This window comes from Sceloporus occidentalis, unplaced genomic scaffold, assembly GCF_023333645.1.
Source record: "Sceloporus occidentalis isolate IW3139 unplaced genomic scaffold, rSceOcc1.0.p SCAF_2, whole genome shotgun sequence".
Classification (NCBI taxonomy): Eukaryota; Metazoa; Chordata; class Lepidosauria; order Squamata; family Phrynosomatidae; genus Sceloporus; species Sceloporus occidentalis.
Genome location: NW_028316982.1, coordinates 143,862,886 through 143,886,348, shown reverse-complemented (window position 1 = coordinate 143,886,348; position 23,463 = coordinate 143,862,886). Strand labels below are relative to the sequence as shown.

Below are 23,463 nucleotides of genomic sequence, written 5' to 3'. Positions count from 1 at the left end.
GTATTATTCATCTTTATAAAAACTACTATCTTATCTTTTCCTGAGAACTTGAAGTTAGCTTTGGCTGGTATACTGGCTACAACCTTACCTGATAAAAGAGGACTTTATCACAACCATTTGTACCCTAGTTACCTCCAGGGGCTGCCTTTCAAAAAAAACTGTAAAATGCTGCTGCCATGATACCAACTGGAGTAAGATGATAAGAACATACTACTGTATACATATTTTGTTTGCTCTATATTGATTGGCAACTCAAGGTACCAGTTTTAATCTTAAATCTCTAAGATAGGCATGAATTAGACATGCTCCATTTATCAACTGAAGGCTTGCTGTGTTACCTGTTGATCTAAGACCCTGAGGAAAGCAACAACAACTAATAGCACCCATCCTCCTTGTCAAGATTCATAAAGTCCCAGTACTGCATGAACTGAGATATTTGGCCAAAACATTATTGCAAAGGAAGTCGTAAACTGAAAACATTTGTCATCTTTCTTATCAAACTGTTAAGGAAATTTTATTTTCTCCATGGTTATCTCCTGTGTCTCTACATAATATCCCTACAAGTGGGCACAGAGGAGTGTTCTGTTTAAATATGTGTTTATTTTGTTTAAAGGAATACAAATATATACAACATATTGAAACCAAGATATCTTTATCCATCAGGCTGAAATGAGGATACATTTCATAAACGTTTTACAGCCCAATGGAAAAGATTTCCTTTCATTTATTTGTACTGATTTATTTCCAGGTTCAGAAGTGAGTAAAAGTGTTTGCAATATGGTTACCTGGTCCTGTTCATTCAGAGCCTGTTTATAGAAATGTATGGCAGCAGCTCTAGAAAGATTTGAACTGTGAGATGTACCACAATACACCGATATAGCACTCCTGTAGAATCCTGGGATTTGTAGTTTAGGAAAGGGCAATTAGAATTCTCAACCAGAGAGCTCTGAGGCCTCAAACCCCAGAATGCCACAGAAAACAGCCATAGCAGTAAATGTGGTATAATAGCACTGTAACAGTGTAGTGCAGACTGTGCAGTTAAGTGTGGACAATATAAGCCAAAGCAATATGATGCAATACAGAAAGAACTGACCTCTCTACTATAGTAGCTTTTTTTCCCTTAGTGATATCACCCAGCCAAATCTGATTGTCGTCACATCGAAAAAACTTTTTCATTCCAAAATGGAGTGGTGGTAGATTTACCAATTTTACATTTGTATTCTATTGCCTAATTTGATTTTTAATTTTTGGTAACCAGGCTGCATTTCATGGCAGCCATGCAGGCACTTCACCTTTGAAGTTTCATTGCTTTTGTTCAGTAGGGTAAATGCTGCATTATGAACTACTATTTTTAGATCAAAAAGCTTTACTCATTTAGCTATAAGGCTTTTAGCTTGAAAACATTAGGCTTAATTCTCACATTTCTTTTTGATGTAGATACTTCTTCACAAGGTGACTTTACTATATCAATGTCACATGGTAAATATTTCATGTCAATGCCATTTTCTCTGATGCGATAAGTCACCTTATAAAATAATAATCAGAGGGGAAAAAAATTTGTGGTAAATAAATATGTTCTCAGACAGACTGAGAAAAAGCTAACCACACAGTTGAATTCATTTGCACCTAAACTCTGTATTCGTCTCCACCCCTCAAATGTTTACTTTCTCTTGCTCTCTTGCCTAGAATATTCTGATATTAACTATCTTCACTGGACATAAGGTAATGCCACCAAATTAAATTAATATGTTGTTACACTGATTCTCTTATGAGCTTTTGATTGGTGTAAGTTGTTACATATCATTAAAAGAAATTAGAAAATAAACCTCTGAAAACAGAATAGGGCTGTACAACGTGTGACATGTTTTGGCAAATGCAGACCCCTCTCCAGGTACGCATAGCAGTGTACTGTGGAGTTGATATAGAATAGCAAAACCTAAATCCATCATGAGGTAGTAACAACCCTCTGAGCAAGTTAGTCTGAGGTTTGACTGACATAAGCATTCAGTGAGCTTCAGGTCCAAGATGGCATTTGAACTTGGGTCGCCTCTTCAACACATTAATAACTATAACATGATGGTTCTCATCTTACTTGCATGTGGTTTTTAAGTCTGTACTTACTGTTCAATTTACTACCAAATGTCTTAAAGCTCTCCCTCTGCCTTCGTGGGGCTTGGGGCATGATTAGAGAAGAAGATGGGAAATGGCCTTTATAGTTGGACACCAAGAGATGCATCAGTCCAAGTAGATCACAAGTTGAACATGAGTGAACAGTGTGATGCAGCAGCTAAAAAGGCCAATGCAATTTTAGGCTGCATCAATAAAAGTATAGTGTCTAGATCAAGAGAAATAATAGTGCCACTCTATTCTGCTTTGGTCAAGCCTCACCTGGAATACTGTGTCCAGTTCTGGACACTACAATTCAAAAAGGACATCGAGAAACTGGAGCGTGTCCAAAGGAGGGCAACTAAAATGGTGAAGGATCTGGAAACCATGTCCTATGAGGAACGACTTAGGGAGCTGGGGATGTTTAGCCTGGAGAAAAGAAGGTTAAGAGGTGATATGATGGCCCTGTTTATTTGAAGGAATGTCATATTCAGGAGGGAGCAAGCTTATTTTTGGCTGCTCCAGAGAACAGGCCCTGGAGCAATGGAAAAGAGATTCCACTTCAACATTAAGAAGAACTTCCTGACAGTAAGGGCTGTTCGGCAGTGGAACACACTCCATCCTCGGAGTGTAGTGGAGTCTCCTTCCTTAGCGGTCTTCAAACAGAGGCTGGATGGCCATCTGTCGGGGATGCTTTGATTGAGATTTCCTGCATGGCAGGGGGATGGACTGAATGGCCCTTGTGGTCTCTTCCAACTCTATGATTCTAAGAAGCAAGGTGTGGGATAGTGTATCATGCATTTGTGCTGTATGATAGAAGCTAGTTCAGTCTTCTGCTTAACCTTGAAGTTCACCTCAAGACCTTCGACAAATCACTATTTCTTAGCCTGAGTTACTTCAGAGGTCTGTTATGAGCTTAAAATATGATCATTCCAATATGTGTCTGGTTCCCTATTATTCTGAACTGTTCTACTTTTGGTACTAATGCATGACATTTTAGCAGAGTTAATTGTTTTTATCCCTTTATATATTTTTTTATCTTTTAAAAGTCATTTTGAGTTTATTTTGTAAAGAAAAGGAAGGTGTAGAAGGTGGGCAACTACCAGGGGATGGATGGGTTTGATCCTAGAGGGCTCCAAATAATGTATTAAAAGACATAAACCACAAAGCACGTAAAAACAGAAATATAAGGGGAAGCATGAATGATTCACTAAATCACCACACCCTTTTTGTTCCAATAGGGATAAAAATAAAGCATTGTTTTCAAGATTTTTATTCACAAATGTTCTTTTAAATCATAAAGACATTCAGGATTTGGCAGTAAATAAACCATAATTTCAAGATGAGGAACAGAATTTCTGCCAACTGGTCCCAGACCAATGTTCTTAGCCATATTGCATGCAAACATTTTTACATCTGTCAAAGCTCCATAAACAAACAGACCTTAAAGCTGTTTTATGTAACATAATACAAGTCAGTACATGGGAAGCAAAGATTTCAGTTAACCTCTGTGATACAATTAGCGGTTGGCACAATTTAGCAGATTAGTGTAGGAGAAGGAGGAGGAAGAGAAAGGAAATAAAGTTAAAGGCTACATATATTCTTGCCTGTATTAGGTCTTTATCTTTTAGCAGTCAATACAAAAAAAAAAATGTAAAATCAGAAATTTCTGTTGCATCCAGACTTCAAACCATGGCAAATCTATGAATGAGAGATCTCCAAGTCACCCTATCCTCAACTGCTCTACTCTGGTCTTGTAGACTCAGGGCCATGACTTCCTTGATTGAGTCCCATCATCTGAAATGTGGTCTTCCTCTTTTCCTATTGTCTTCTACTTTCCCAGCCATTAATTTCTTTTCTAATGAGTTCTGCCTTCTTATGACATGGCCAAAGTTTAGTCATCTTGGCCTCCAGGGATAGTTCAGGCCTTATTTACTCCAGAACCCACTTATTTGTCTTTTCAGTAGTCTATAATACCCACAGAACTCTTCTCCTGTACCACATTTCAAATGAGTTGATTTCCTTCCTATTACAGTAGCTTTCTTCAGTGTCCAGCTTTCACAGTGATACACAGAAATGGGAAATACAGTTATATGGACAATTCTAACTTTAGTATTCAATTATATATCTTTACACCTCATACTCTTGTTTAATTTGTTCATTGCTGCCCTTCCAAGTCCCAGTCTTCCCCTGATTTTTTGACTGCAGTCTTCATTCTGATTAATGATTGAGCCAAAGTATGGAAAATCTTGAACTATTTCAATGTCTTCATCATCTTCTTTAAAGTTATGCAGTTCATCTGTGGCCATTATTTTTGTTTTTTTAATGTTTAACTGTAAGCCTCCTTTTGCACTTTTTTCTTTGAATCATTCCAGGTCTCTGCTATTTTCTGTTAGCAGGATGGTGTCATCTGCATATCTTAAAGTGCTGATGTCCCTTCCTTCAGTTTTCACATCTCCTTCTTCAATGTCTAATCCTGATTTACATATGATATTTTCAGCATACAAGTTAAGCAGATAGAATGAAAAGTACAACTTAACTTGACTCCCTTACTAATTGGAAAGCATTCCATATCTCCATATTCTGTCCTAATTGTAACCTCTTGTCCTGAGCACAGATCAAATATCAAAACAATTCAATGTTGTGACACACTCATTTCTTTAAAAGCAATCTATAGCTTTCCATGATCTATGCAATCAAAGCCTTTGCTACAGTTTATGCAACATACAATGATTTTCTTTTGAAATTGTTTGGTGCACTTCATTATCCAACATATCTTTGCTATATGATGCCTAGTGTCTCTTCTTTTTGTGAGCCCAGGTTGGACATCTGGTATTTCTCACTTAATATATGGTAAAAGTCTTTTTACTGAATTTTGAGCATCACTTTGCTTGAATGGGAAATCAGTGTGATGCTCTGTGGTTACAATAATTCCTAGTGCCCCCTTTTTTGGGGACTGGAAAATATACTGAGCCTTTTCCAGCTGTGGGCCACTGTTTTGTTTTCCATATTTGTTGAAATTGTAGTTAGGATTAGAGTGGATTCTGTCTCTGTAGACTGAAGCAGTTCTGTTGGTATGCCATGTGTTCCTGGTGCTTTATTTCCCCCAAGTCCTACTTCATTTTTTAAAACATTTTTAAAATCTTCATTCACATAATAAGTAGGAATATTATAATTGTTATATACCACATTTGTTTATATTTTTATATGGAAACACAGAATTAGAATTTTATTTTATATTCCTGCACCTCTGCCTTCAGCCCTACAAAAAATAAAATCTATTCAACAATGATAATCTCAAGGCACTAAGGAGTGACAGGAAGATTTTGCTTTGTAGAAATACAACACAGTGCCATATTATTAGGTGTTTGAACTGTGAAATTTGAGCTCTAAGCTAGCAGGTTTCCAATTCCGTATTTAAGAATACAAAACCATGGGACTATATTGTCCAGGACTCTGCTGCGCCAATCAGTTTTTGGGAGTTCTACTATCTGTCTTCTCCCAATGATGCTAAGAGAAAACAGACTGACCATAATTTTTGAAATGGCAAGATCCAACCTAGAGACAGATATAGTATAATAGTAAGTTGGAGAAACCTGCCCCAGGAAGCACTGTAATTAATTATTTTAATTGTTTAGAAACAGACTGCATGACTATTAATTCAGCTGCTCAGAGCAGTACAGCTTGAATGCCTACATTCCTGTCCTTAGTACAGCAAAATTAGTTGATATCATAACAACATGGCTTGCTTCAAATTAGTTTGGATGGTGAACACAGTTGAGATTCACAAAAGCTTTTACAGAACTGAAATTATGATGTCATAAAATTAATTTATGATCTCAAGCCAGGTACTGAGATTACAAAAAAATTCTTTTACAGACATATTTTGAGCATCCTAGTCTTAGCATACTAGTTCATACACTCATTTTAGTCTGGTGATGTACTTTACTTAACATTTCAGTCTATGCTGAAGCTGCATCATATGAGGGTACTCATACAGGCAGGGCAGACATTCAGAACACCACGGATTCATCATGCAACAATTCAGGATTTATACTCTGATGAAATTAACTACATCACAGATCATACAGTATGGATGGGAAATACTGGCCCCAGGCTGAAATCTTGCTCTGGAATTTCCCAGAGAGCTATATACCCATTCCATGACACTATCATCTGAGCATTTTTCATGGTTAATATTGGGCTTTCCCCATACTGAAAGGTTAACATGTGGTATGGGTTTTACGTTCCACCTTTGGTCCTAGCCACTTGTGCTTTTATCCTATCCACCACTATAATGCTGCTCTAAACTGAATTTGGCCCCAAGGCTGAAGGAGGTTCCTCACCCTTGCCATATACTCGGCATTTCAACCATTTCATCAACCATAAACTAAATTGCCTATATGCAATTACTACTCATATATATGCATTTCTGTAAGTTTCAGGTATGTTTCCTACTGGTTTAGGTTACTTTTCTTACTTTCCTGCACTTTCATTTCTCATCTAAATCAGGAAGGTAGCAAATTTATCTAAAAGATAGCTCTATTATGAAACTAAAGAATGCCATAAGTATTACACATTGTATTGGATCCTTTAATTATATTCATGTGCCCATGCCCAGGATTAATGTTTCATCGTGCTCACTCAACAATAACAGATTTTTCAGTTTCCATGTACAGAAATCCCTTCATTAATATATATGCCATGCAAACTTATGTTTAGATGCAGTGTTAAGAGAAAGAACCACAACAATCCTTAAGCATGCACTGTTCCACCTTTTCTTACGTGGGCACAAAAAGGAGACTGGGACACTCTGCCTTCATTTAATTTAATCACAGTTTAGTGTGTCTACTAAACCAGAAACTGTGTCTAATCTTAATCAATCTTAATTGAAATTTAGGTCCAAAACACACTGCAAAAATAATCCCATTTGAGACTGCTTTAACTGTCCTGGCTCTATGCTAGGGAATTCTGGGAACTGTAGTTTTGTGAGACATTTAGTCTTCTCTGTCAGAGAGCTCTGGTGCCACAATAAACTACAATTCCCAGTAATTTAGCACTGAGCCAGGGCAGTTAAAGCGGTTTGAAACTGGATTATTTCTTCAGTGTGTTTTGGACCATAGTTGTTTTTAGTCAAAAGGCAAAGCAGCTGCATTTTTATTGTGATATATGAACTTTTTTTGAAAACTGAATCTCTTTTATAGAAATTGCCTGAATATTTGGATACACTTTATATCTTAATGTTTTCCAGCCCAGAGTGCAGCAAATTCTTTCCAAGTGGTAAAAATTTGTACTGCAGCATGTAAAATAAAACCAGAATTAATTTTAGTTATTTTAAAATGTTCTTTTAATGACTTTAGTACTGCAATTCATTTTATTATCTGGTATGACACATAGTGCTATCCAGTTTTAGATCACTTCATACAATTTACCTAGACAATTTACTGTATAATGTTTCCTTAACTACTGATCATTGACCATAACAATACAGATTGACAAATTCTTTTATAAACGATTGCTTATACAATCAGATACTCTCTATGTAGTATTTCCTGGCAGGCTGGAATCTAAACAAGAATCACTCTGCATTGCAGCATTTTGTTGAAGGTTCTAATTGTATTCGATATAAATCTTTATTTTTAAAATCATTATTTTCCTACCTGTTTTCACGTTCATACATTTCCTTTGTAGCTGTTCGAAGCTGTTCTATTTCTTGGGATGTTTTTTGTCTTATTTGTTCCAATTCATCATGCAGTTTGTTTTCATACTCCGTTTTATAATGATCTCTTCAAAGCAATGAGTAAAAACATAAGGAAAAATCCATTATTTTCCTTTGAATCCCCTATTCTAACTTTAACCCCCCCTTAATTGTTTTTTAAAGCAGGAATGGGAATCAAGTGGCCCTCTAGATATTAATGGACAGCATCACGCAGCATTCTGCACTGTTGGCCGTGCTGGTAAGGTTGTTCCGAGTTGTATTTCAACACTTCAAGGGTTGCATGATTTTCAACCCTGTTTTAAGAGAACAGAACTCTCCTGTCCCTACATAAAAGGTCACAGCCTCTGCTACAAATTTCTTTCAAATAATCTATACATAATCAACCTCAGCCGGAACTTAGTAGTAGCCGAATGGACAAAAAGACTTACCATTCCCCCAGGAAACAGCAGATATCTACTTATAAGTTCCTACCAACTGATTCTGTAATAATTCAAAATTCACACGGATTCCTTTTCATAAAAATGTGCTAGCAATGTTGTACAAGATTACAAGTAAGCCTATAAGAACTTTACTATGAATAAAGAAAAATAAACATTCAAATGGCCCCCAAACTTCTTTTTCAATTGCCTTTTACCTATTTGAAAATTTTAAATCCAAGATCAGCTGTTGAATCCTTTTTTCAGGCATCAAGACAAAGATATCCTTAATAATATAGTTATTGCAAGTCCAGTCAGAAAGGGCAGGTTGTTTACCTGTAACTGTAGTTCTTCAAGTGGTCATGTGTGAATTCACACAAATGGGTTTCCTACGCAGAGACATTCAGAAACTTCTAAAATCACTAGAGAAGACCTTTTGGTAGTAGCTCCACCCACCCTATATATACTCCTAGAGTTTCCCCTCTTTTCCCTCAGTTCCTAATTGGATGCCACATAGCAGCATAATGAGGGCACATGTGCAAGAGGATGACACAACCTGAGCAGAGGATGGGCCAGTCTGTGTGAATTCATAGCTGACCACTCAAAGAAGTATGGTTACAAGCAAGCAACCTGTCCTTCTTCGTTGCAGTCTTTGTGAATCACATAAATGAGTTAGACTAACAAGCATTAGTTATAAGAAGAGGGAGTGTTGTGACACCAAGCACCATGTATAGTGAACCAAAATATGTTTTATTAAACATTCAGGTAGAAAGCATACAATGCAACAAACCTCAATGCAAACCAGAAAGCTACTCTTGCAAAAGCTATATCATTCCTTGCTCTGGTATCCAGCCTGTAGTGTGAGATGAAAGTCAATGGCTGGGACTAGAATGCAGCTTTACAAACGTCCTCTAAGAAAAGCAGAGGATGCTGCTACTGCCCTGGTAGAGTGTGCTTGAAGTGGAGCTAGAAATGTCTTCCCTGAGATTTCGCAGGCCAGATGAATGGTAGCAGTCACCCAGTTTGAACATCACTGTGCAGTGACAAGAAGTCCGAGCTTCGAATTCGAGTAGCAAACAAACAATCTCTTGGATCTCTTGAATCCAAAGTATGTTTGGCGTAGAATGTGAGCACTCTTTGAACATCCAGAGAATGTTCGGAGGTAGAGAGGAACTGCTGGACCTCTTACCCTTTCCTGCCACCACTCCCTTCTCCTTCTGTGTCATGTCTTTTTAGATTGTAAGCCCGAGGGCAGGGAACCGTCTAACTAAAAGATTGCATGTACAGCGCTGTGTAAATTTACAGCGCTTCATAAATAAAGGTTAATAATAATAATAATAATAATAATGATGATGATGATGATGATGATAATAATAATAATAATAATAATAATGTAGAAAGCACTCGGTACCAGTGAACATATTTGGAGCCAAGGTAGGAAGGACAATGTCCTGGTTTAGGTGGGATGAAGACACAACCTTAGGCAAAAAAGTGATGTCTGGATGTAGCACAATTTTGTCCTTATGGAAACGAAGATAAAGCTGGTCTAATTAAAGTGCATAAAGTTGACCAGCATGTTGAGCTGAGGTGATGGCAACAAGGTAGGCAGTCTTCCATGTCAGCCTGAGATCAGCTGAAGCAAGGACTGCTTGGAAAGCTGCATGAGGAACAACTCAAGAGTGCAAGCCGGCATCAGTACCGAAGCAGGGGCATGGAGGTGGACAAATCCTTTGAGGAATTTCTTGATCAAAGGATCTTGGGAAAAGGATGGATTAAACTGGTAGTAAGCAAAGATGGCCACCAAATAACATTTCAAAGAAGAAATAGAAAGTCCGTGTTCAGCCAGAAACATAAGAAAGTCCAGAACTTGAGGAATTTGAACTCAAGATAGGGACAGATCCCTGTCTGTCAAAAATGCAAGGAATTTAGCCCCTTTCAAATAGTAAGACTTCTTCTTTGAAGGCTTATGAGCAGCTCAAATGACAGCTTGTATGGATTCAGTCAGGTTTGAATCTGCCAAGTGACAAGGCAAAGCATCTCTAGGTCTGGATGTCGAACCTGACCCTTGGGATGCACGGGTAGTCGGAGATAATTCCTGTGGGCTAGCTGCAAGAGAGGTGTGAGTTATGGCTGCCTTGGCCCCCACAGGATTATCAGGATGACATCCGACCTGTCCTGTCTTACCTTTGCCACGACTTTGGTGCTGAGTGGAAATGGAAGAAAGGCATACAGCAGGTGTCTTGTCCATTTGAATAGAAAGGTGTCTCCTTGAGAACCTTGAATCCTGCTCCTCGAGCAAAACTGTGAGCGCTGATGGTTCACAAGTGGTTTGTGAAGAGACTGACCCAGGGTGTACCCCAATGTTGAAACAGTTTTCGTATCACTTCAGGATGGAGCAGCCATTCATGGCATGAATCCGAGGACCAGCTGAGTTGGTCTGCCAGTTTGTTCTCTTCACCTGGTAAATGGATTGTTTTCACAATTATGTGTCTTGCAGTGCACCATTCCCAGAATTGAAGAGTGAGGTTGAATAGGGTTTAGGATTTCGAGCCTCTCTGCTTGTTGAGGTAGCAAATGACGGTGTTGTTGTCCGTGAGCTGGAGATGGTGGAAGGACCAAGAGAGTAGTAGTCAGAGGCACATGAGGTTTCAAGGCCTGTTCATATTATAATGATTGAAGGTGGAGAGCCAATTTTTCCTGGCCTGAGAGGTAAAGGCCCTGCAGTGGGTGCAGGTCTGCAAATTGTGTCCCTCACCTAGGCATAGCAAACGACGAGTGTGTTTCTTTCCAGGGATTTTTTGCCCCACATTCATCCCATCTTTTGAAAGACATAGACTGGGAGGCCATATTTACCCCTAGTGAACAAGCCAAGGTCAAAGCTGTGAAGATCAAACAAAATCCAAATCGTAAGGCAGAGAGTAGTCGAGGTCAAACCAAGTCAAAAGCCAGAAATATTACAACTGCAGTGCCAAAGCCAAGTAGAAAAGGCGAAAACCAGAGCCAAAACTTAAAAGCCGTTATGATTCTAAGAATCAGTTTCTTCGCTGCGGCTAGCACAGCAGACAAAAAAGAACTGAGGAAAAAGAGCAGGAACTCTAGGGGTATATATAGAGTTGGCAGAGCTACCACCAAAAAGCCTTCCCTAGAGATTCTAGAAGGTTCCGTATGTCTCTGCGCATGTGCAGGGAAACCCATTTGTGTGATTCACAGAGACCACAATGAAGAAGAAATATAATGAACTTTGATTTCTGTCTGTGTAAATCCTCTGGAAATAATGGGGACATTATCATTAGAAGGTCTGTCATTTCTGTCACTTTACTTTAAAGATTTTTCTGTATGTAGAAATTAAAATCTGAAAACCCTGGATCACATTCCAATTATGCGGGTCTGATTACCGCTGATAAACTGACCATAAACATTGTTTTTGTTACTAATAGTTTTGCCCAACAACATTCTAATTCAATGACTCAGGACAACATTGAAAAGATAAATTGGCCTGAATACCTGGAGGCTACATATTTCTCATACATTTCTTCTCTAGCCCTTTTGGCATCATCTAGTTGAACCTGAAGCCTTTCAAGGCGATCTTCTTCATGGGCACAGCGAACATTAAGTTCCATATTTTGACGGCTGAGGTAGTCCTTATCCTTCTGCAGCAATGTAACAGACTGCTGTAAAGTTGCAACCTTTAAATTGAGAAGAAGAAAGAAGCATAAAATCAGATACTCTCTATGTAGTATTTCCTGGCAGGCCATTTCTCTTATTATGCATTATTATTTAATTGTATTTAATAGTTTTATATACCATCCTTTAGTACAACTTCCAGGATAGTTTACAAAAATGTGGTGCAACTTTGCACATCGATACTGTAACTGGCAAGACTGCTCAGTTGATTCAACATCCTGGATTTTCATTTATATACAGATTCAAGCATCCAGAGTTTGAAAATATTTTTAAAAATATAAAAATTCCCAAATGCAAACTTCGATTTTGTCATTTTATATATGGGACATCATGCTATGTCACTGCATTTTATGGGACTTGTGCATTCATAGATTTTGGTATCCATGGTGTGTGTGTGTGTGTCCTGAAACCAAACCCCAATGGGTATCAAGGGCCCACTGTATTTAGCATAGTTTTAAACATCTGATAATAGGTTGTAGTCTACAAAACATTTTTAAAAAATCATAAACAACTAAAGACAGCAAATAAAAAGCAAGAAAAAGGAGCAAAAATAAAACACACTACTCAGCATGTAATATCAAAATAAAATAAGCAGTTAAGTGGATAAGTGCTATATTCTAAAAGCACAACATTTTTTTTTAATGCCTGAAAGAGCAAAATGGCTTCATTTGATGCTGAAAAGACCACAGTGTATGAGTCTGATGGGTTTCTTTCTGGAGAGCATCTCACAGAGAGAGAACTCTCACTGAAAATGTCCTGTTTGGCAGTGTTCATCTCACCTCACTTGGCAGCTGGAAAAGGGTTTCAGGTGAAGACCCTAGCATCCTAGTAAGTATATCTGGGAAATGACAAGCCTACAGGTAACTGGTCCCAAATCCTGTATGACCACAAAGCTTGAAACCTTCATTTTGAATTGGGCTGGAAACAGACTTAAAGCCAGTGTACATTTTCAGACATTGGCATAATGTGATCATATAAGCCAGTCCAATGAGAAGTCTAGCTGACCTGTTTTGGACAAAATGAAGTTTTTGGACCATATGCAAAGATAGCCTCATGTACAAGATATTACAATCAAAAGTTTATTGGGACATGAGTTACAAATGTATCAGGTTCACAGTCAGCATATCAGATAGACTGATAATAGGTGCACTGAGCCACAGAAGCCACCTATGGCTCCACTAATAATGATGGGTATAAGAACACCCTATGAAATTGATTGTTTAAGGGAGCGTAACATCTTCTGGAACAGGCTAAATACCATGCAACCAGACAGACCATCCAAAAATACATCTCTGCCTCATCTGGACCACATCTAAGGAAACTGACTTTTACACAGTCTCAAAGGTGCTGCAAGACCTCTTTGCATACTGATATTCCAGACTAACATGGCTATGTCTCTGTATTCATCTGGACTGAGTTTCTGTTTACTGGTCTTCATCCAACCAATTACCATGGTCAAGCACATGCTTTAGAATGGATAAAGAATCCCAAAGCACAACTAACATGAAGCAGTGTAATAATCCTCCAGAACCAACTTCTGCAACCAGACTTCAAAGCAAGAGTGGAACCACTGCAATATCTTCATGGTTCCAGAAGTGAAAAGCCTCTGAAAGGCTAAACCTCAGAAGCACGCATCCTTGCAATAACCAGGGGAACAGATGTTAAATCCTTCACCTTCATATTGTCAAATTCATGCCCAACTGACAAAACCATATCCAGAGTGTAACCTGCTTTGAGCCAATGACATGTTGGAGAATCCCCTCAGCCTCATGGTTGTTATGGTGGCCATAAAGTTGTGCCTCAGGTCATCCTGAATAATCACCTCTGGGTGTACTCAATAACAAATCCAAAACAAACTTTGTCAGCTCAGGTAGGAAGAATGATTGGAGTGGGGAAATGTTACATGCGCCTGGTGGCGCAGTGGTTAAATGACTGTACTGCAGCCATTCACTCAAAACCACAAGGTTGCGAGTTCAAGACCAGCAAAAGGGCCGAAGCTCGACTCAGGCTTGCATCCTTCCAAGGTCGCTAAAATGAGTACCCAGACTGTTGGGGGCTAATTAGCTTACTTGCTAATTAGCTTACTTGCTGTTCACTGCTATGATCTTTGGAATAGCGGTATATAAATAAAACAAATTATTATTATTATTACATCAGCAGAATCTCTCGTCTGTCCAGAAGAAAAGGATAAATAAAGGGGGAACCAGTCTTACGAAACTATTTTGTGTTTTTATTGTTATTGTTATTGTTTTCCTTTCTTTTCCTTTCTTTTTTAAATAAAAAATGAATGAATGTTGGTAAGATATGAAGAAATAGAAAGAATATAAAGGTTGAGAATTGATCATGATATATTCCAGTATGATGATATATTGTTCCTTTTGCGTTTGCTTTTTTGTTTTGTTTTTTGTTTGTATATTTTTGTACCCATCTCATATACTTTATTGCTTTTGGCCAATGGCCATTGCAAAATGAAAGTAATAAAACAATACACATACAAATTCTGTAAAAACAATATACAACAAATTGTATCAAATAACAAAAGTTTAACATTAACAATTGTGGACAGCTTAGAGAACATGAATATGTTAAAGTTTACAGTTGGACCCTTTTAGATCAAGTTATCCCCATTTTTGTATATCTGTCTGTTAAATAAATAAATAAATAAAAAGACAAGGAATACCTTTACCTTTTACATCACATTACTATGCCATTGTATATAATGGGACTTGAGCACCCATGGATTTTGGCATTCATGAGGTGATCCTGGAACCAAACTCCAGCAGACACCAAGAGCCCACTGTAGGCCATTCTAGGCATATACCAGAGAGTAAGTATGGTATAGTACAGTGGGCCTTTGGTGTATGCTGAGCTTTGGTTCCAGAATTCACACACACATCCCACCATGAATACCAAATCCATGGATGCTCAAGCCCCATTAAATAATAATAATAATAATAATAATTTATTTGTATCCTGCCCCTCTGAGAACAATCGGGGCGGCTAACAAGTTAAAAATACAAAACATATCAAATCCCTAGTACCCTCCCCCCCTTAAAAAGGTATTAAATCTAATAGAGAATTAAAACCATACAAGTTAAAATTGACCCCAAAGGTCAAACAACATAACAATAATCAATATAACAATAATCAATGGGAGTGGCGGTATCTATTTATTCATAGGAGTTTCCTATACAATGGCATAATAAAATGGTGTCCCTGATATAAAATGACAAAATCAAGGTTTGCTTTTTGGAATTTATATATTTTAAAAATATTTCCAAGCTGTGGATGTATGAATCCATGTAGTTTGAGTGTTCAAACTCAACTCCAGAAAATCAAGATTCGAATCTCCATGTGGCCATGGAACCCGCAGGGCAAATCACTTTGGCAAGTGACCTTGGGCAAGTCACTTTCTCTCAGCCTCAAAGGAAGAAAAAGACAAACTCCCTCTGAACAAAACTTGCCCAGAAATCCCCATGATAGGTTTGCCTTAGGGTCACCATAAGTTGAAAACTACTTGAAACCATGCCACACCAACAACAGCATATACCAAAAATAAAACTGAAACAAAAATTAGGATTCCAAAGAAAATACTAATTTTGCTACTTTGGGCATTTTTGAAACAATTTTTTTGAATAAAGTTTAAACAAGATTCTACCTCTTTTGAGAAATCATTCCTTTCTTTGATTAGTGCTTTATGAGACACTTCTAGTATTTCGTATTTTCTTTGGAGCTCTGAAAAATCATGTTCAAATGTATCACGCTCACTGTTAAAACAAAAGCATATTATGATTAGGACATAGTATTGTTATGGCCATAATTCTGTTAACTGGCATAACTATGCCAGCATAGGTAATGGTAGCAATTCAGGTACTGTTAAAATGGCTGTGGTCAGCATAGCAATGGGAGGCATTGCACAGAAAGTCATCTCAGGGGCTAAACAGAGAGGCCAAAATAAAGCTGCTTCAGGTCACTTTGGAGGTATGCTGTTTAAATGCTGCATGCGTCCTAAGAGGCCGGAAGCCGCGCCAAAGCCATGCTTCAGTCCTAAGGACTGGAGTGCAGCTTTGGCACAGCTTCTGGCCTCTGTGTGTGTCATTTAAACAGCATACCTCCAAAGTGACCAGAAACAGCTTTATTTTGGCCTCTCTGTTCGGGCCCTCAGTCAACAAAGAAGGTTTCCTGTTCTCATGCTGCTGAGAAGTCTGTACAACTACTTTCTCTGGCAATGGAGATGACTTGTTACTGCACACCATTCCAAGAAGTGCCTTAAACTGGCAGGATGGAGTATTATGCCACTGTAAGTCACAGGAGTAAAAGATCTCAAGCTTCAGTTTCTACTAAAATTTGCTCTTGTAGAACACACACTACTCTTCAGATATTCATGTACCAATGGAGGCTCAACTGAGTTCCAGTTTACCTTAATTTGGCCTCCACCAAATAGAAAAATACTTAATTTATTTCAGTTGCAATATTTGGGTTCTTTCTGAGTATTTTCTGAAAAACTGAGAAAGTCTACAGTAAGACATCAGTTTTTCACATGATCGTCTGTGCTCTCCCTCACATCATTTGTTCAGAGAAGCGTTCCCATGCATTGCATAATTGTCGCTTGCTATTTGATGTTCTTTTGATGCCTGTTTTATCGAACCATTTCCTGTATTGCTATGTACTTTATATGTATTAGCCTACTAGCCCCACCAACTTTCCCTTCTCCTTTTATGTCATGTCTTTTTAGATTGTAAGCCTGGGGGCAGGGAACCATCTAATTAAACAGATTGTATGTACAGCGCTGTGTAAATTTACAGCGCTTTATAAATAAAGGTTAATAATAATAATAATAATAATAATAATAATAATAATAATAATAATTTCACTCTTTGAAACTACAATCATCACTTTCCTACAAGAAATGTTCAACCCAAGTTCTGAAAAGTGCTCTTGCTGACACATTTATTTTCACATATGATGATGATTCCAACATGGTTAATATTAATCATCAGATATATGACATTCACTTTCCTACATTCATTTTCAAAATGCAATTGCAAGGTGAGAAATGAGAAACACAAGAGTCCTAAAGATGGGAGGGTCCTCAAAGGTAATTTAATTCCATCCCCTATCAATGCAAGAAAGCCATTACTACAGCACTCCTGAAAAGTAGCTATCCAGTTTTAAAAGGAGACTACAGCCATGCAAAACAGTATCTTTTAATGCAAAGTAGCTCATACTATCAGGGACAGTGGGGGAGGAAGTGATGGAAGTTGCAGGGGATAAGGAAATCGGTAAAAATAATCTGTCCTGCATTGTTTCTGGTGGGAGTATTCTGAGAAAGACTCTGCTCAGAGGATGCTACCCAAGCAGAAGGAAGGCCTGGAACCAACCTATTAAACACTTAATACTCAGTGGACCAATCAGATGGTTTAAGCTTTTTACTTAATTATTCAGTTATCAAACAGACAAAATAGATAAGTTAATAAGTGCACAAATTGGAAACCTCCGAATATAATGACTTTTGATTATCTTAAAGGAAGATTACAAGTTCTCCTTATTGTAAAGGCTCATGTTCACATGCACATGATATGTGCTGACATTATATGAAAATAATAATGAATTTTATATTTCATCTTTCTCCCAGCATGAAATTCAAGTGGAGTCAGATTCACAGATTAAAGAAAAATTCAACTAGATAAGCAATCATTACAAAAAAGAGTATTTGCAAACTATTAAAATGAGTTATCCTTTGTGTGGACACCAGATTGTTGCATATTTGATACCTGACAGCTGAGTTCATGAACAGGTTCCATTGCAAACACTGTATTTAAGATAATGCAAAGTGAAGTGAAAGTTCATTCTATCATTATATTTACTAAAGCACTTACCTTTTTACTTTATCATAATTCTCTTGCCGATAGTCACCTTGTTGGATCATTTGTTTTGTATCAGCCAGATCCAGTGTTAAACGTTGACATCTGACTTCCAACTCTGAACGACTTCTTCTCTCTGCTTCATAGCTCTGAAAAACCACCATAAAGAATAACACCATCAGTTTAAAAATGAATGGATTCAAATTATCATTGCTATAATTTTAGTAGTTGCTTTACTAGACATTGCATTAGTTACTCACTGCAGGACCACTGAGAAACAACCAATGGGATTCCATCAAAAATGGCCCAAAAGAAATAGTGACTATCCTCAGCCTGGCAGGACAAAATATCTCTGGCCATGACTACAAATTAAAGATCTCCGCAATTCCTTCTTCATACCTAAGGGGGCTTTGAGCTTGTATTTCTCAAATAACAGTCATTTGTGCCTCATGATAAAACACCTTTGAAACTGACAGGACTTTCAGCAGCCATTTTTGACAATGTACAGAAGTGAGAACCCCATTCAACACACTCTAGTTTTCAACCACCTCAAAAATACCTATTTGGACCTGATGTCACCACCATGCTTCTCAGCCCAGCAGCTAGGTTCAAAATTCAGAGCTAGAGGGATGGATGTTAGGAAGTAGAATTTCATTATGTTTAAAAATTTGTAAAGATCTTATATGTGAGTATGTTCCTTTGTTGTATGTTTTGTTTCCTTTGTGTATGTATGAGAGACTTTAATAACAATTATTTAATAATAATTATAATAATAAAATTCACCTTTACCTCACCAGCAATAGAATATTTGTGTAACTCTTACAATAGTTTTTGTTGAATAGTTATGGTTAACTTGTACTAATTCTATGTGCTTTTCTGTGGTTCATTTCCTTCTGACCTCAGCTTACAACCACTCTCCTGCTCCAACCATACATCTTATGAAGAGGACAACACCAACAAAAACTTATACTCGTTTTATGCTACCACCCAGATCTACCAGATGATTATATTGACTGTCCCTTATCTGAAATGTTTGGGATCACAAATGTTTCGGAGCTGGTTTTTTATTAGTATTTTTTTTTTGGAATACACAGCTTCCACCTTCGAAGCAGTGGCCTTCCTAATTGCTAGTCTCTTTGACCAGTCTCATGTCTCATTTGTTCATTACTTGTGTTTTGTATGAGATGTGATGCTGGAGATGTGAGGCTGGATAGAGACAAAGCAGCAGAAGTGCCATAATTGCCACCTCAAAAGCAGGAGCAGCAAAGTTTTGGATATTGGAGGTTTTAGGATTTTGTATTTCCAGATTAGGGGTATTAAACCTGTACTATCCTCAGCCAGCAAGGATAGGATGGAAAAGGGTGGTTCATGCCATGACAAATGTTTAGCGTTTATATTTTTGTAATATACTAAATTAAAAGGAAAAAAAATCCAAAGGTATTTTCTCTTTCCATTTCCTGTTTTACGTATAGAAACACAAAAACATTTAAGTGAGGAATAAATATAGAGTCCATTGTAAGACAGAAATTTTAATATAAAATCTCATTTAGTGTGTGCAAAGACAATGCAGTACTTAGTATGATCACGACTAGCACTGAAAATTCAATTTGCTAGCCTTGCAAAGCTATGACTGAGTACTTCATTCCAGTACAAACATATATAAAAATATCCCAGGTAAGGCCATTAAGATCCTGTCTAATTTATCATGCTGCCTTTCTGCTGCAATCTCTTTATAACTAGTTGCTATCATGTTTCAGAAGAAGTTCCATCAACATTACTGATTTCATGCTAGCCAAAAGGCTGATGGCTCATGAGTGTTCTCTAGTCACAATACGTTGAATCTGTTCCTAGAGGCATTAACAATCAATCACTCTCTTTCCCTGTTTTAAAGGACAGTACTATTTCTGAGTCGCTTAGAACTTTCCCATCTGTCAGTGCTCCACTCGCAGCAGCAGCTGTCCAAGATGTAAAGTGTGCCTCTGAAAAAGCCACACTTAGCAGATGGTTTGAATATGCCCCATGTTTATAGCAGAAGACACTCAAACATGTTTCTCAAAATCCCAGACGGGAAGCAGAGTCAGGAGGAATAAGATACATGCAGCCCTTTTTCTGACATACTCGATTACAAAGATTTATATAGGGCATCCCCCTTATTCTACAGAGCCTGGTGGTTATGTAATATTTCCTGACAATCACCACTGAACAGAGTACCCACCATGGAGCAGAATATCCACTCCAGGATACTGTAGGATCAGATAGTAAGTGAAAAAGAATGTGTAGCGAAGTTAGCTGTACCATCTACTACTTTTCCTTTTGGCCTTCAATCTGTTAAAGAGCTAGCAATGTTTTTTTCTTTGTACTTTTCTTTATAGCATTTCTTTCAAAAATTGTTCTATTTATAGGATCTTGTTGACATCTGGCTCTTCAGAATCATATCCCTGCCATCTTCACAATCTCGACTAATCCCTGTACTACTGGCAATATTGTTTAAAGCTATTTCCTCAATTTTCTCTGCACATATTACGAACTCAATGAGCACACCGTATTTTTGTTTATTATGCTTCTTGCACACTAAATCTCCTACAATGATTAGTTCACATATTCTACGCATTCTTTCAGTGTGGGAATTTAGGGACTTAGGCCTGTTACAGACTGCCAAAATAAAGCTGCTTTGGGTCTCTTTGGAGGTATGCTGTTTAAATGATGCGTGCGCCCTAAGAATCCGGAACTGCACCAAAGCTGCACTCCAGTGCTTAGGAATGGAGTGTGGCTTTGGCGCGACCTCCGGACTCTTAGGACCCAGGCATCATTTAAATAGCATACCTCCAAAGAGACCCGAAGCAGCTTTATTTTGGCAGTCTGTGACAGGCCTTAGTTACTTTAGGGATGGGGTGGAAGAGAATGGAAAACCAACAAACTAACAAAAGAACATACGCAAGTCCTAAGCAGTCAAAAATATATATTGATGTCACAAAACACTATTTACCCTCAAAGCTGGGTACTGTCAATTTTCCACCTGTCGAGGCAGATGAATCACTATGAAGCAGGTGGATTTATTAGGCCTTGAAAAACTAGTTCTTTTATACCTCTTTTGCCTTTCATTTACAAAGGAAGGTTTCCTCAATTCAGAAGCTGCAAAATTAGCCAGTCATAACAAGTTTAACAAATATGATCACCTTGCAATATTTGGGAAACTCCTAAATTTTCTAGGCAAATTCATAGACAAGGAGATTATAGCTGATGAAAAGGCACCTGCTTCACACACAGAAAAGTCTCAACCTAAGTTAAGGGGCTCACATGAATCCAGTTATTAATTCCTGAAATCAGTTCAGAGAAATGGAATGGAACATGAAATTAAAATATTTCAATTCTCTTTGACTAGAACATCATTTTTAACATGTCAGAACTGATAGCTGGTTAAAAGACAAGCAATTTAATAACTAGAAGCAGAAGGAATCCTTCCATTATGATGATGGTGACAAAGATCTTTCAGTTCTAAAAATGCAGAAAAGACATATTGTATATACCTGTGTATAAGTAAAAAAAATTTTTGACAAAAAATAGTCCCTAAAAACCTGGGTCAACCTATACACAGGTCAATATTGAAATAGGGATCCAGTGCAAAGGCAGTGACAAGAAGCAGGGATGAGAAGGCCTTCTTGGCATGGAAGCAGGACTCCCACACCATTACTCCTCTCTTGTCTAAACCAGATAAGTCTGTCTGCAGAGGCTCAGCAAACTCCTTCCTGCTTCAGATGTGCAGACGCTGGCCTACCCAGCTCAGGGGAAACGGAAGGATAACAATGAGGCTGCCAAAAAGGCCCTGAGTCTGCCTCTGTATGCCTCAAGCCAGGAGGAGTCTCCCTGGTTGCTTTTCAACTATCTACTCCCTCGACATATACACAGACCACCATGGGCTTTCCCAGAGGTCCCTGAGAAACCATCCAGAGGGATCGTCTCAGACTGGGCCATCACAAATATGGCCAGAGAAGTGGCTCTGACTTCGCTCAAGACCTGGACCACTAGCAGCAGTAGCAGTAGTTTGCCTCCTCCTTTTTCTCCTCCTTCTCTTGGGAGGCTGGCTGGCTGGTTGGCCAGCAGCAAGCACAGGAAGCTTTTTTGTCTACAGAGCTATGGGCATGTCCACTACGTCCTACAGCTATAGTCGTACTGCAGGACCTGGAGAAGCCCAATCCTCGCTTGCTATAGTTGGTCTCCTGGAGATAGGCAGGTTCCCTCACTTGCATGCATCTCTCCCACTTGGATCCAGGTGTTATGAGAGCATGCATGTGCATGTGTGAGGCTGAGGGAAGGAGGCCAGCTTTCTATGCAGCTGGCTCCTGGCATGCAACAGGGCTTCATCCCTGGGCTCTGGAGCCTTTGCAGCAGCCTCAGCTTCCTCCTTGATTTTTTCCTGAACTGGGCGGGCCAGCCTCTGTCCACCTCAAGATAAGATGAGTTTGTGGGGTTGCTTTTCAATGATCCTCTCTCTCAATTGCATACCCCTGGTTGCCTGGTTTGGAGTGATTACTCTGGATGGCTTTTCAGAGACCTGTGAGGGCAGAGGAAGGAGCAGATGATGATGATGATGATGATGATGATGATGATAAATCCAGAAAACCCCTCCTGGCTTGAGGCTTGCAGAGGTGGTCTCTAGGGTCTTTTCAACAGCCTCAACTTCTTCCTTCCTTCTCTCTGAAGCTGGGCCAGCCAGCCTCAACTCCTGTTCCAATCTTGACCTATGGATAAGTCGACCTAGGTTTTTAAGGTCAATTTTAGACTAAAATATCTCATCTTTTAGTCAAGTATATATGATAAAATATGTTAGGCCATCACCACAACAATTTATGACAAGCTCTGAAATCACATTTGCAGAAATCCTTAGGGTTGTTCCTGCCAATATTCCCATGTAAAATGTAAAGCATAACATCTGTTATCACTCTTTCTGTCCTATCAATGACAAAAAAGGATTCATATTGCTCTAATGGATGTGATATCAGCATATGCAAAAAAGCATGTTCATAGTTCTTTATGTACACTCAGATGGGGGAAAATTCTTATGAAGCAGCTTATTTGGATGGAAAACTACAAAGACACAACCTGCATGATAATTAAAAAATGGGTACTAGGAGCTCAGAGTCCCACTCAGGTGTGCACCCAAACCCTTCTTTTAGGCACTTTCTGTTAAGAAGAGAAAAATCTGTTCTAGGATAACTATACATTATAGTAAGGTGGTTTAACACCAAAGCTGCATCCACAGTTCAGAAATAATCCAGTCTGACCACCACTTTAGCTGCCATGTCTCAATGCTATGGGGTTCTGCGAACTGGAGTTTGTTGTGACACTAGAGCTCTCTAACCGAGAAGGCTAAACATCTCACAAAACTACAAATCTCAGAATTCCATAGTACTAAGCCACGGCAGTTAAAGTGCTGTGAAACTGGATTATTTCTACAGTGCTGATGCAGCCCAATTGGAAAACTGTGTTATTTTGAAGGTTGCCATCATGTCATTGTAATATCTAGTTTACATCCAAAGTTTTATGGTGATAATATTATGGTAATATTGAATTTAGACATGCTAAATGGTAGAGAGCCAGGATGACATACTGGTTTGGTGTTGGACTATGACTGGAGACCAGGGTTTGAGTCCCAGCTCAGCAATGAAACCCACTA

General features: G+C 38.4%; 1 protein-coding gene across 2 annotated transcripts in view; it reads right to left on the bottom strand.

Annotated features, from left to right (window-relative positions):
• Positions 1 to 23,463, bottom strand: part of LOC149319094 (progesterone-induced-blocking factor 1-like) — a 110,438-nt gene that overhangs the window by 72,497 nt on the left and 14,478 nt on the right. For both annotated transcript variants that reach the window (XM_089507964.1, XM_089507965.1), the window contains exons 6-9: positions 17,805 to 17,938; positions 15,584 to 15,692; positions 11,746 to 11,927; positions 7,767 to 7,892 (exon numbers count right to left, since the gene is read on the bottom strand). In XM_089507964.1, coding sequence (XP_089364090.1) covers positions 7,767 to 7,892; positions 11,746 to 11,927; positions 15,584 to 15,692; positions 17,805 to 17,938 — 551 coding nt within the window. The remainder of the gene's footprint in view (positions 1 to 7,766; positions 7,893 to 11,745; positions 11,928 to 15,583; positions 15,693 to 17,804; positions 17,939 to 23,463) is intronic.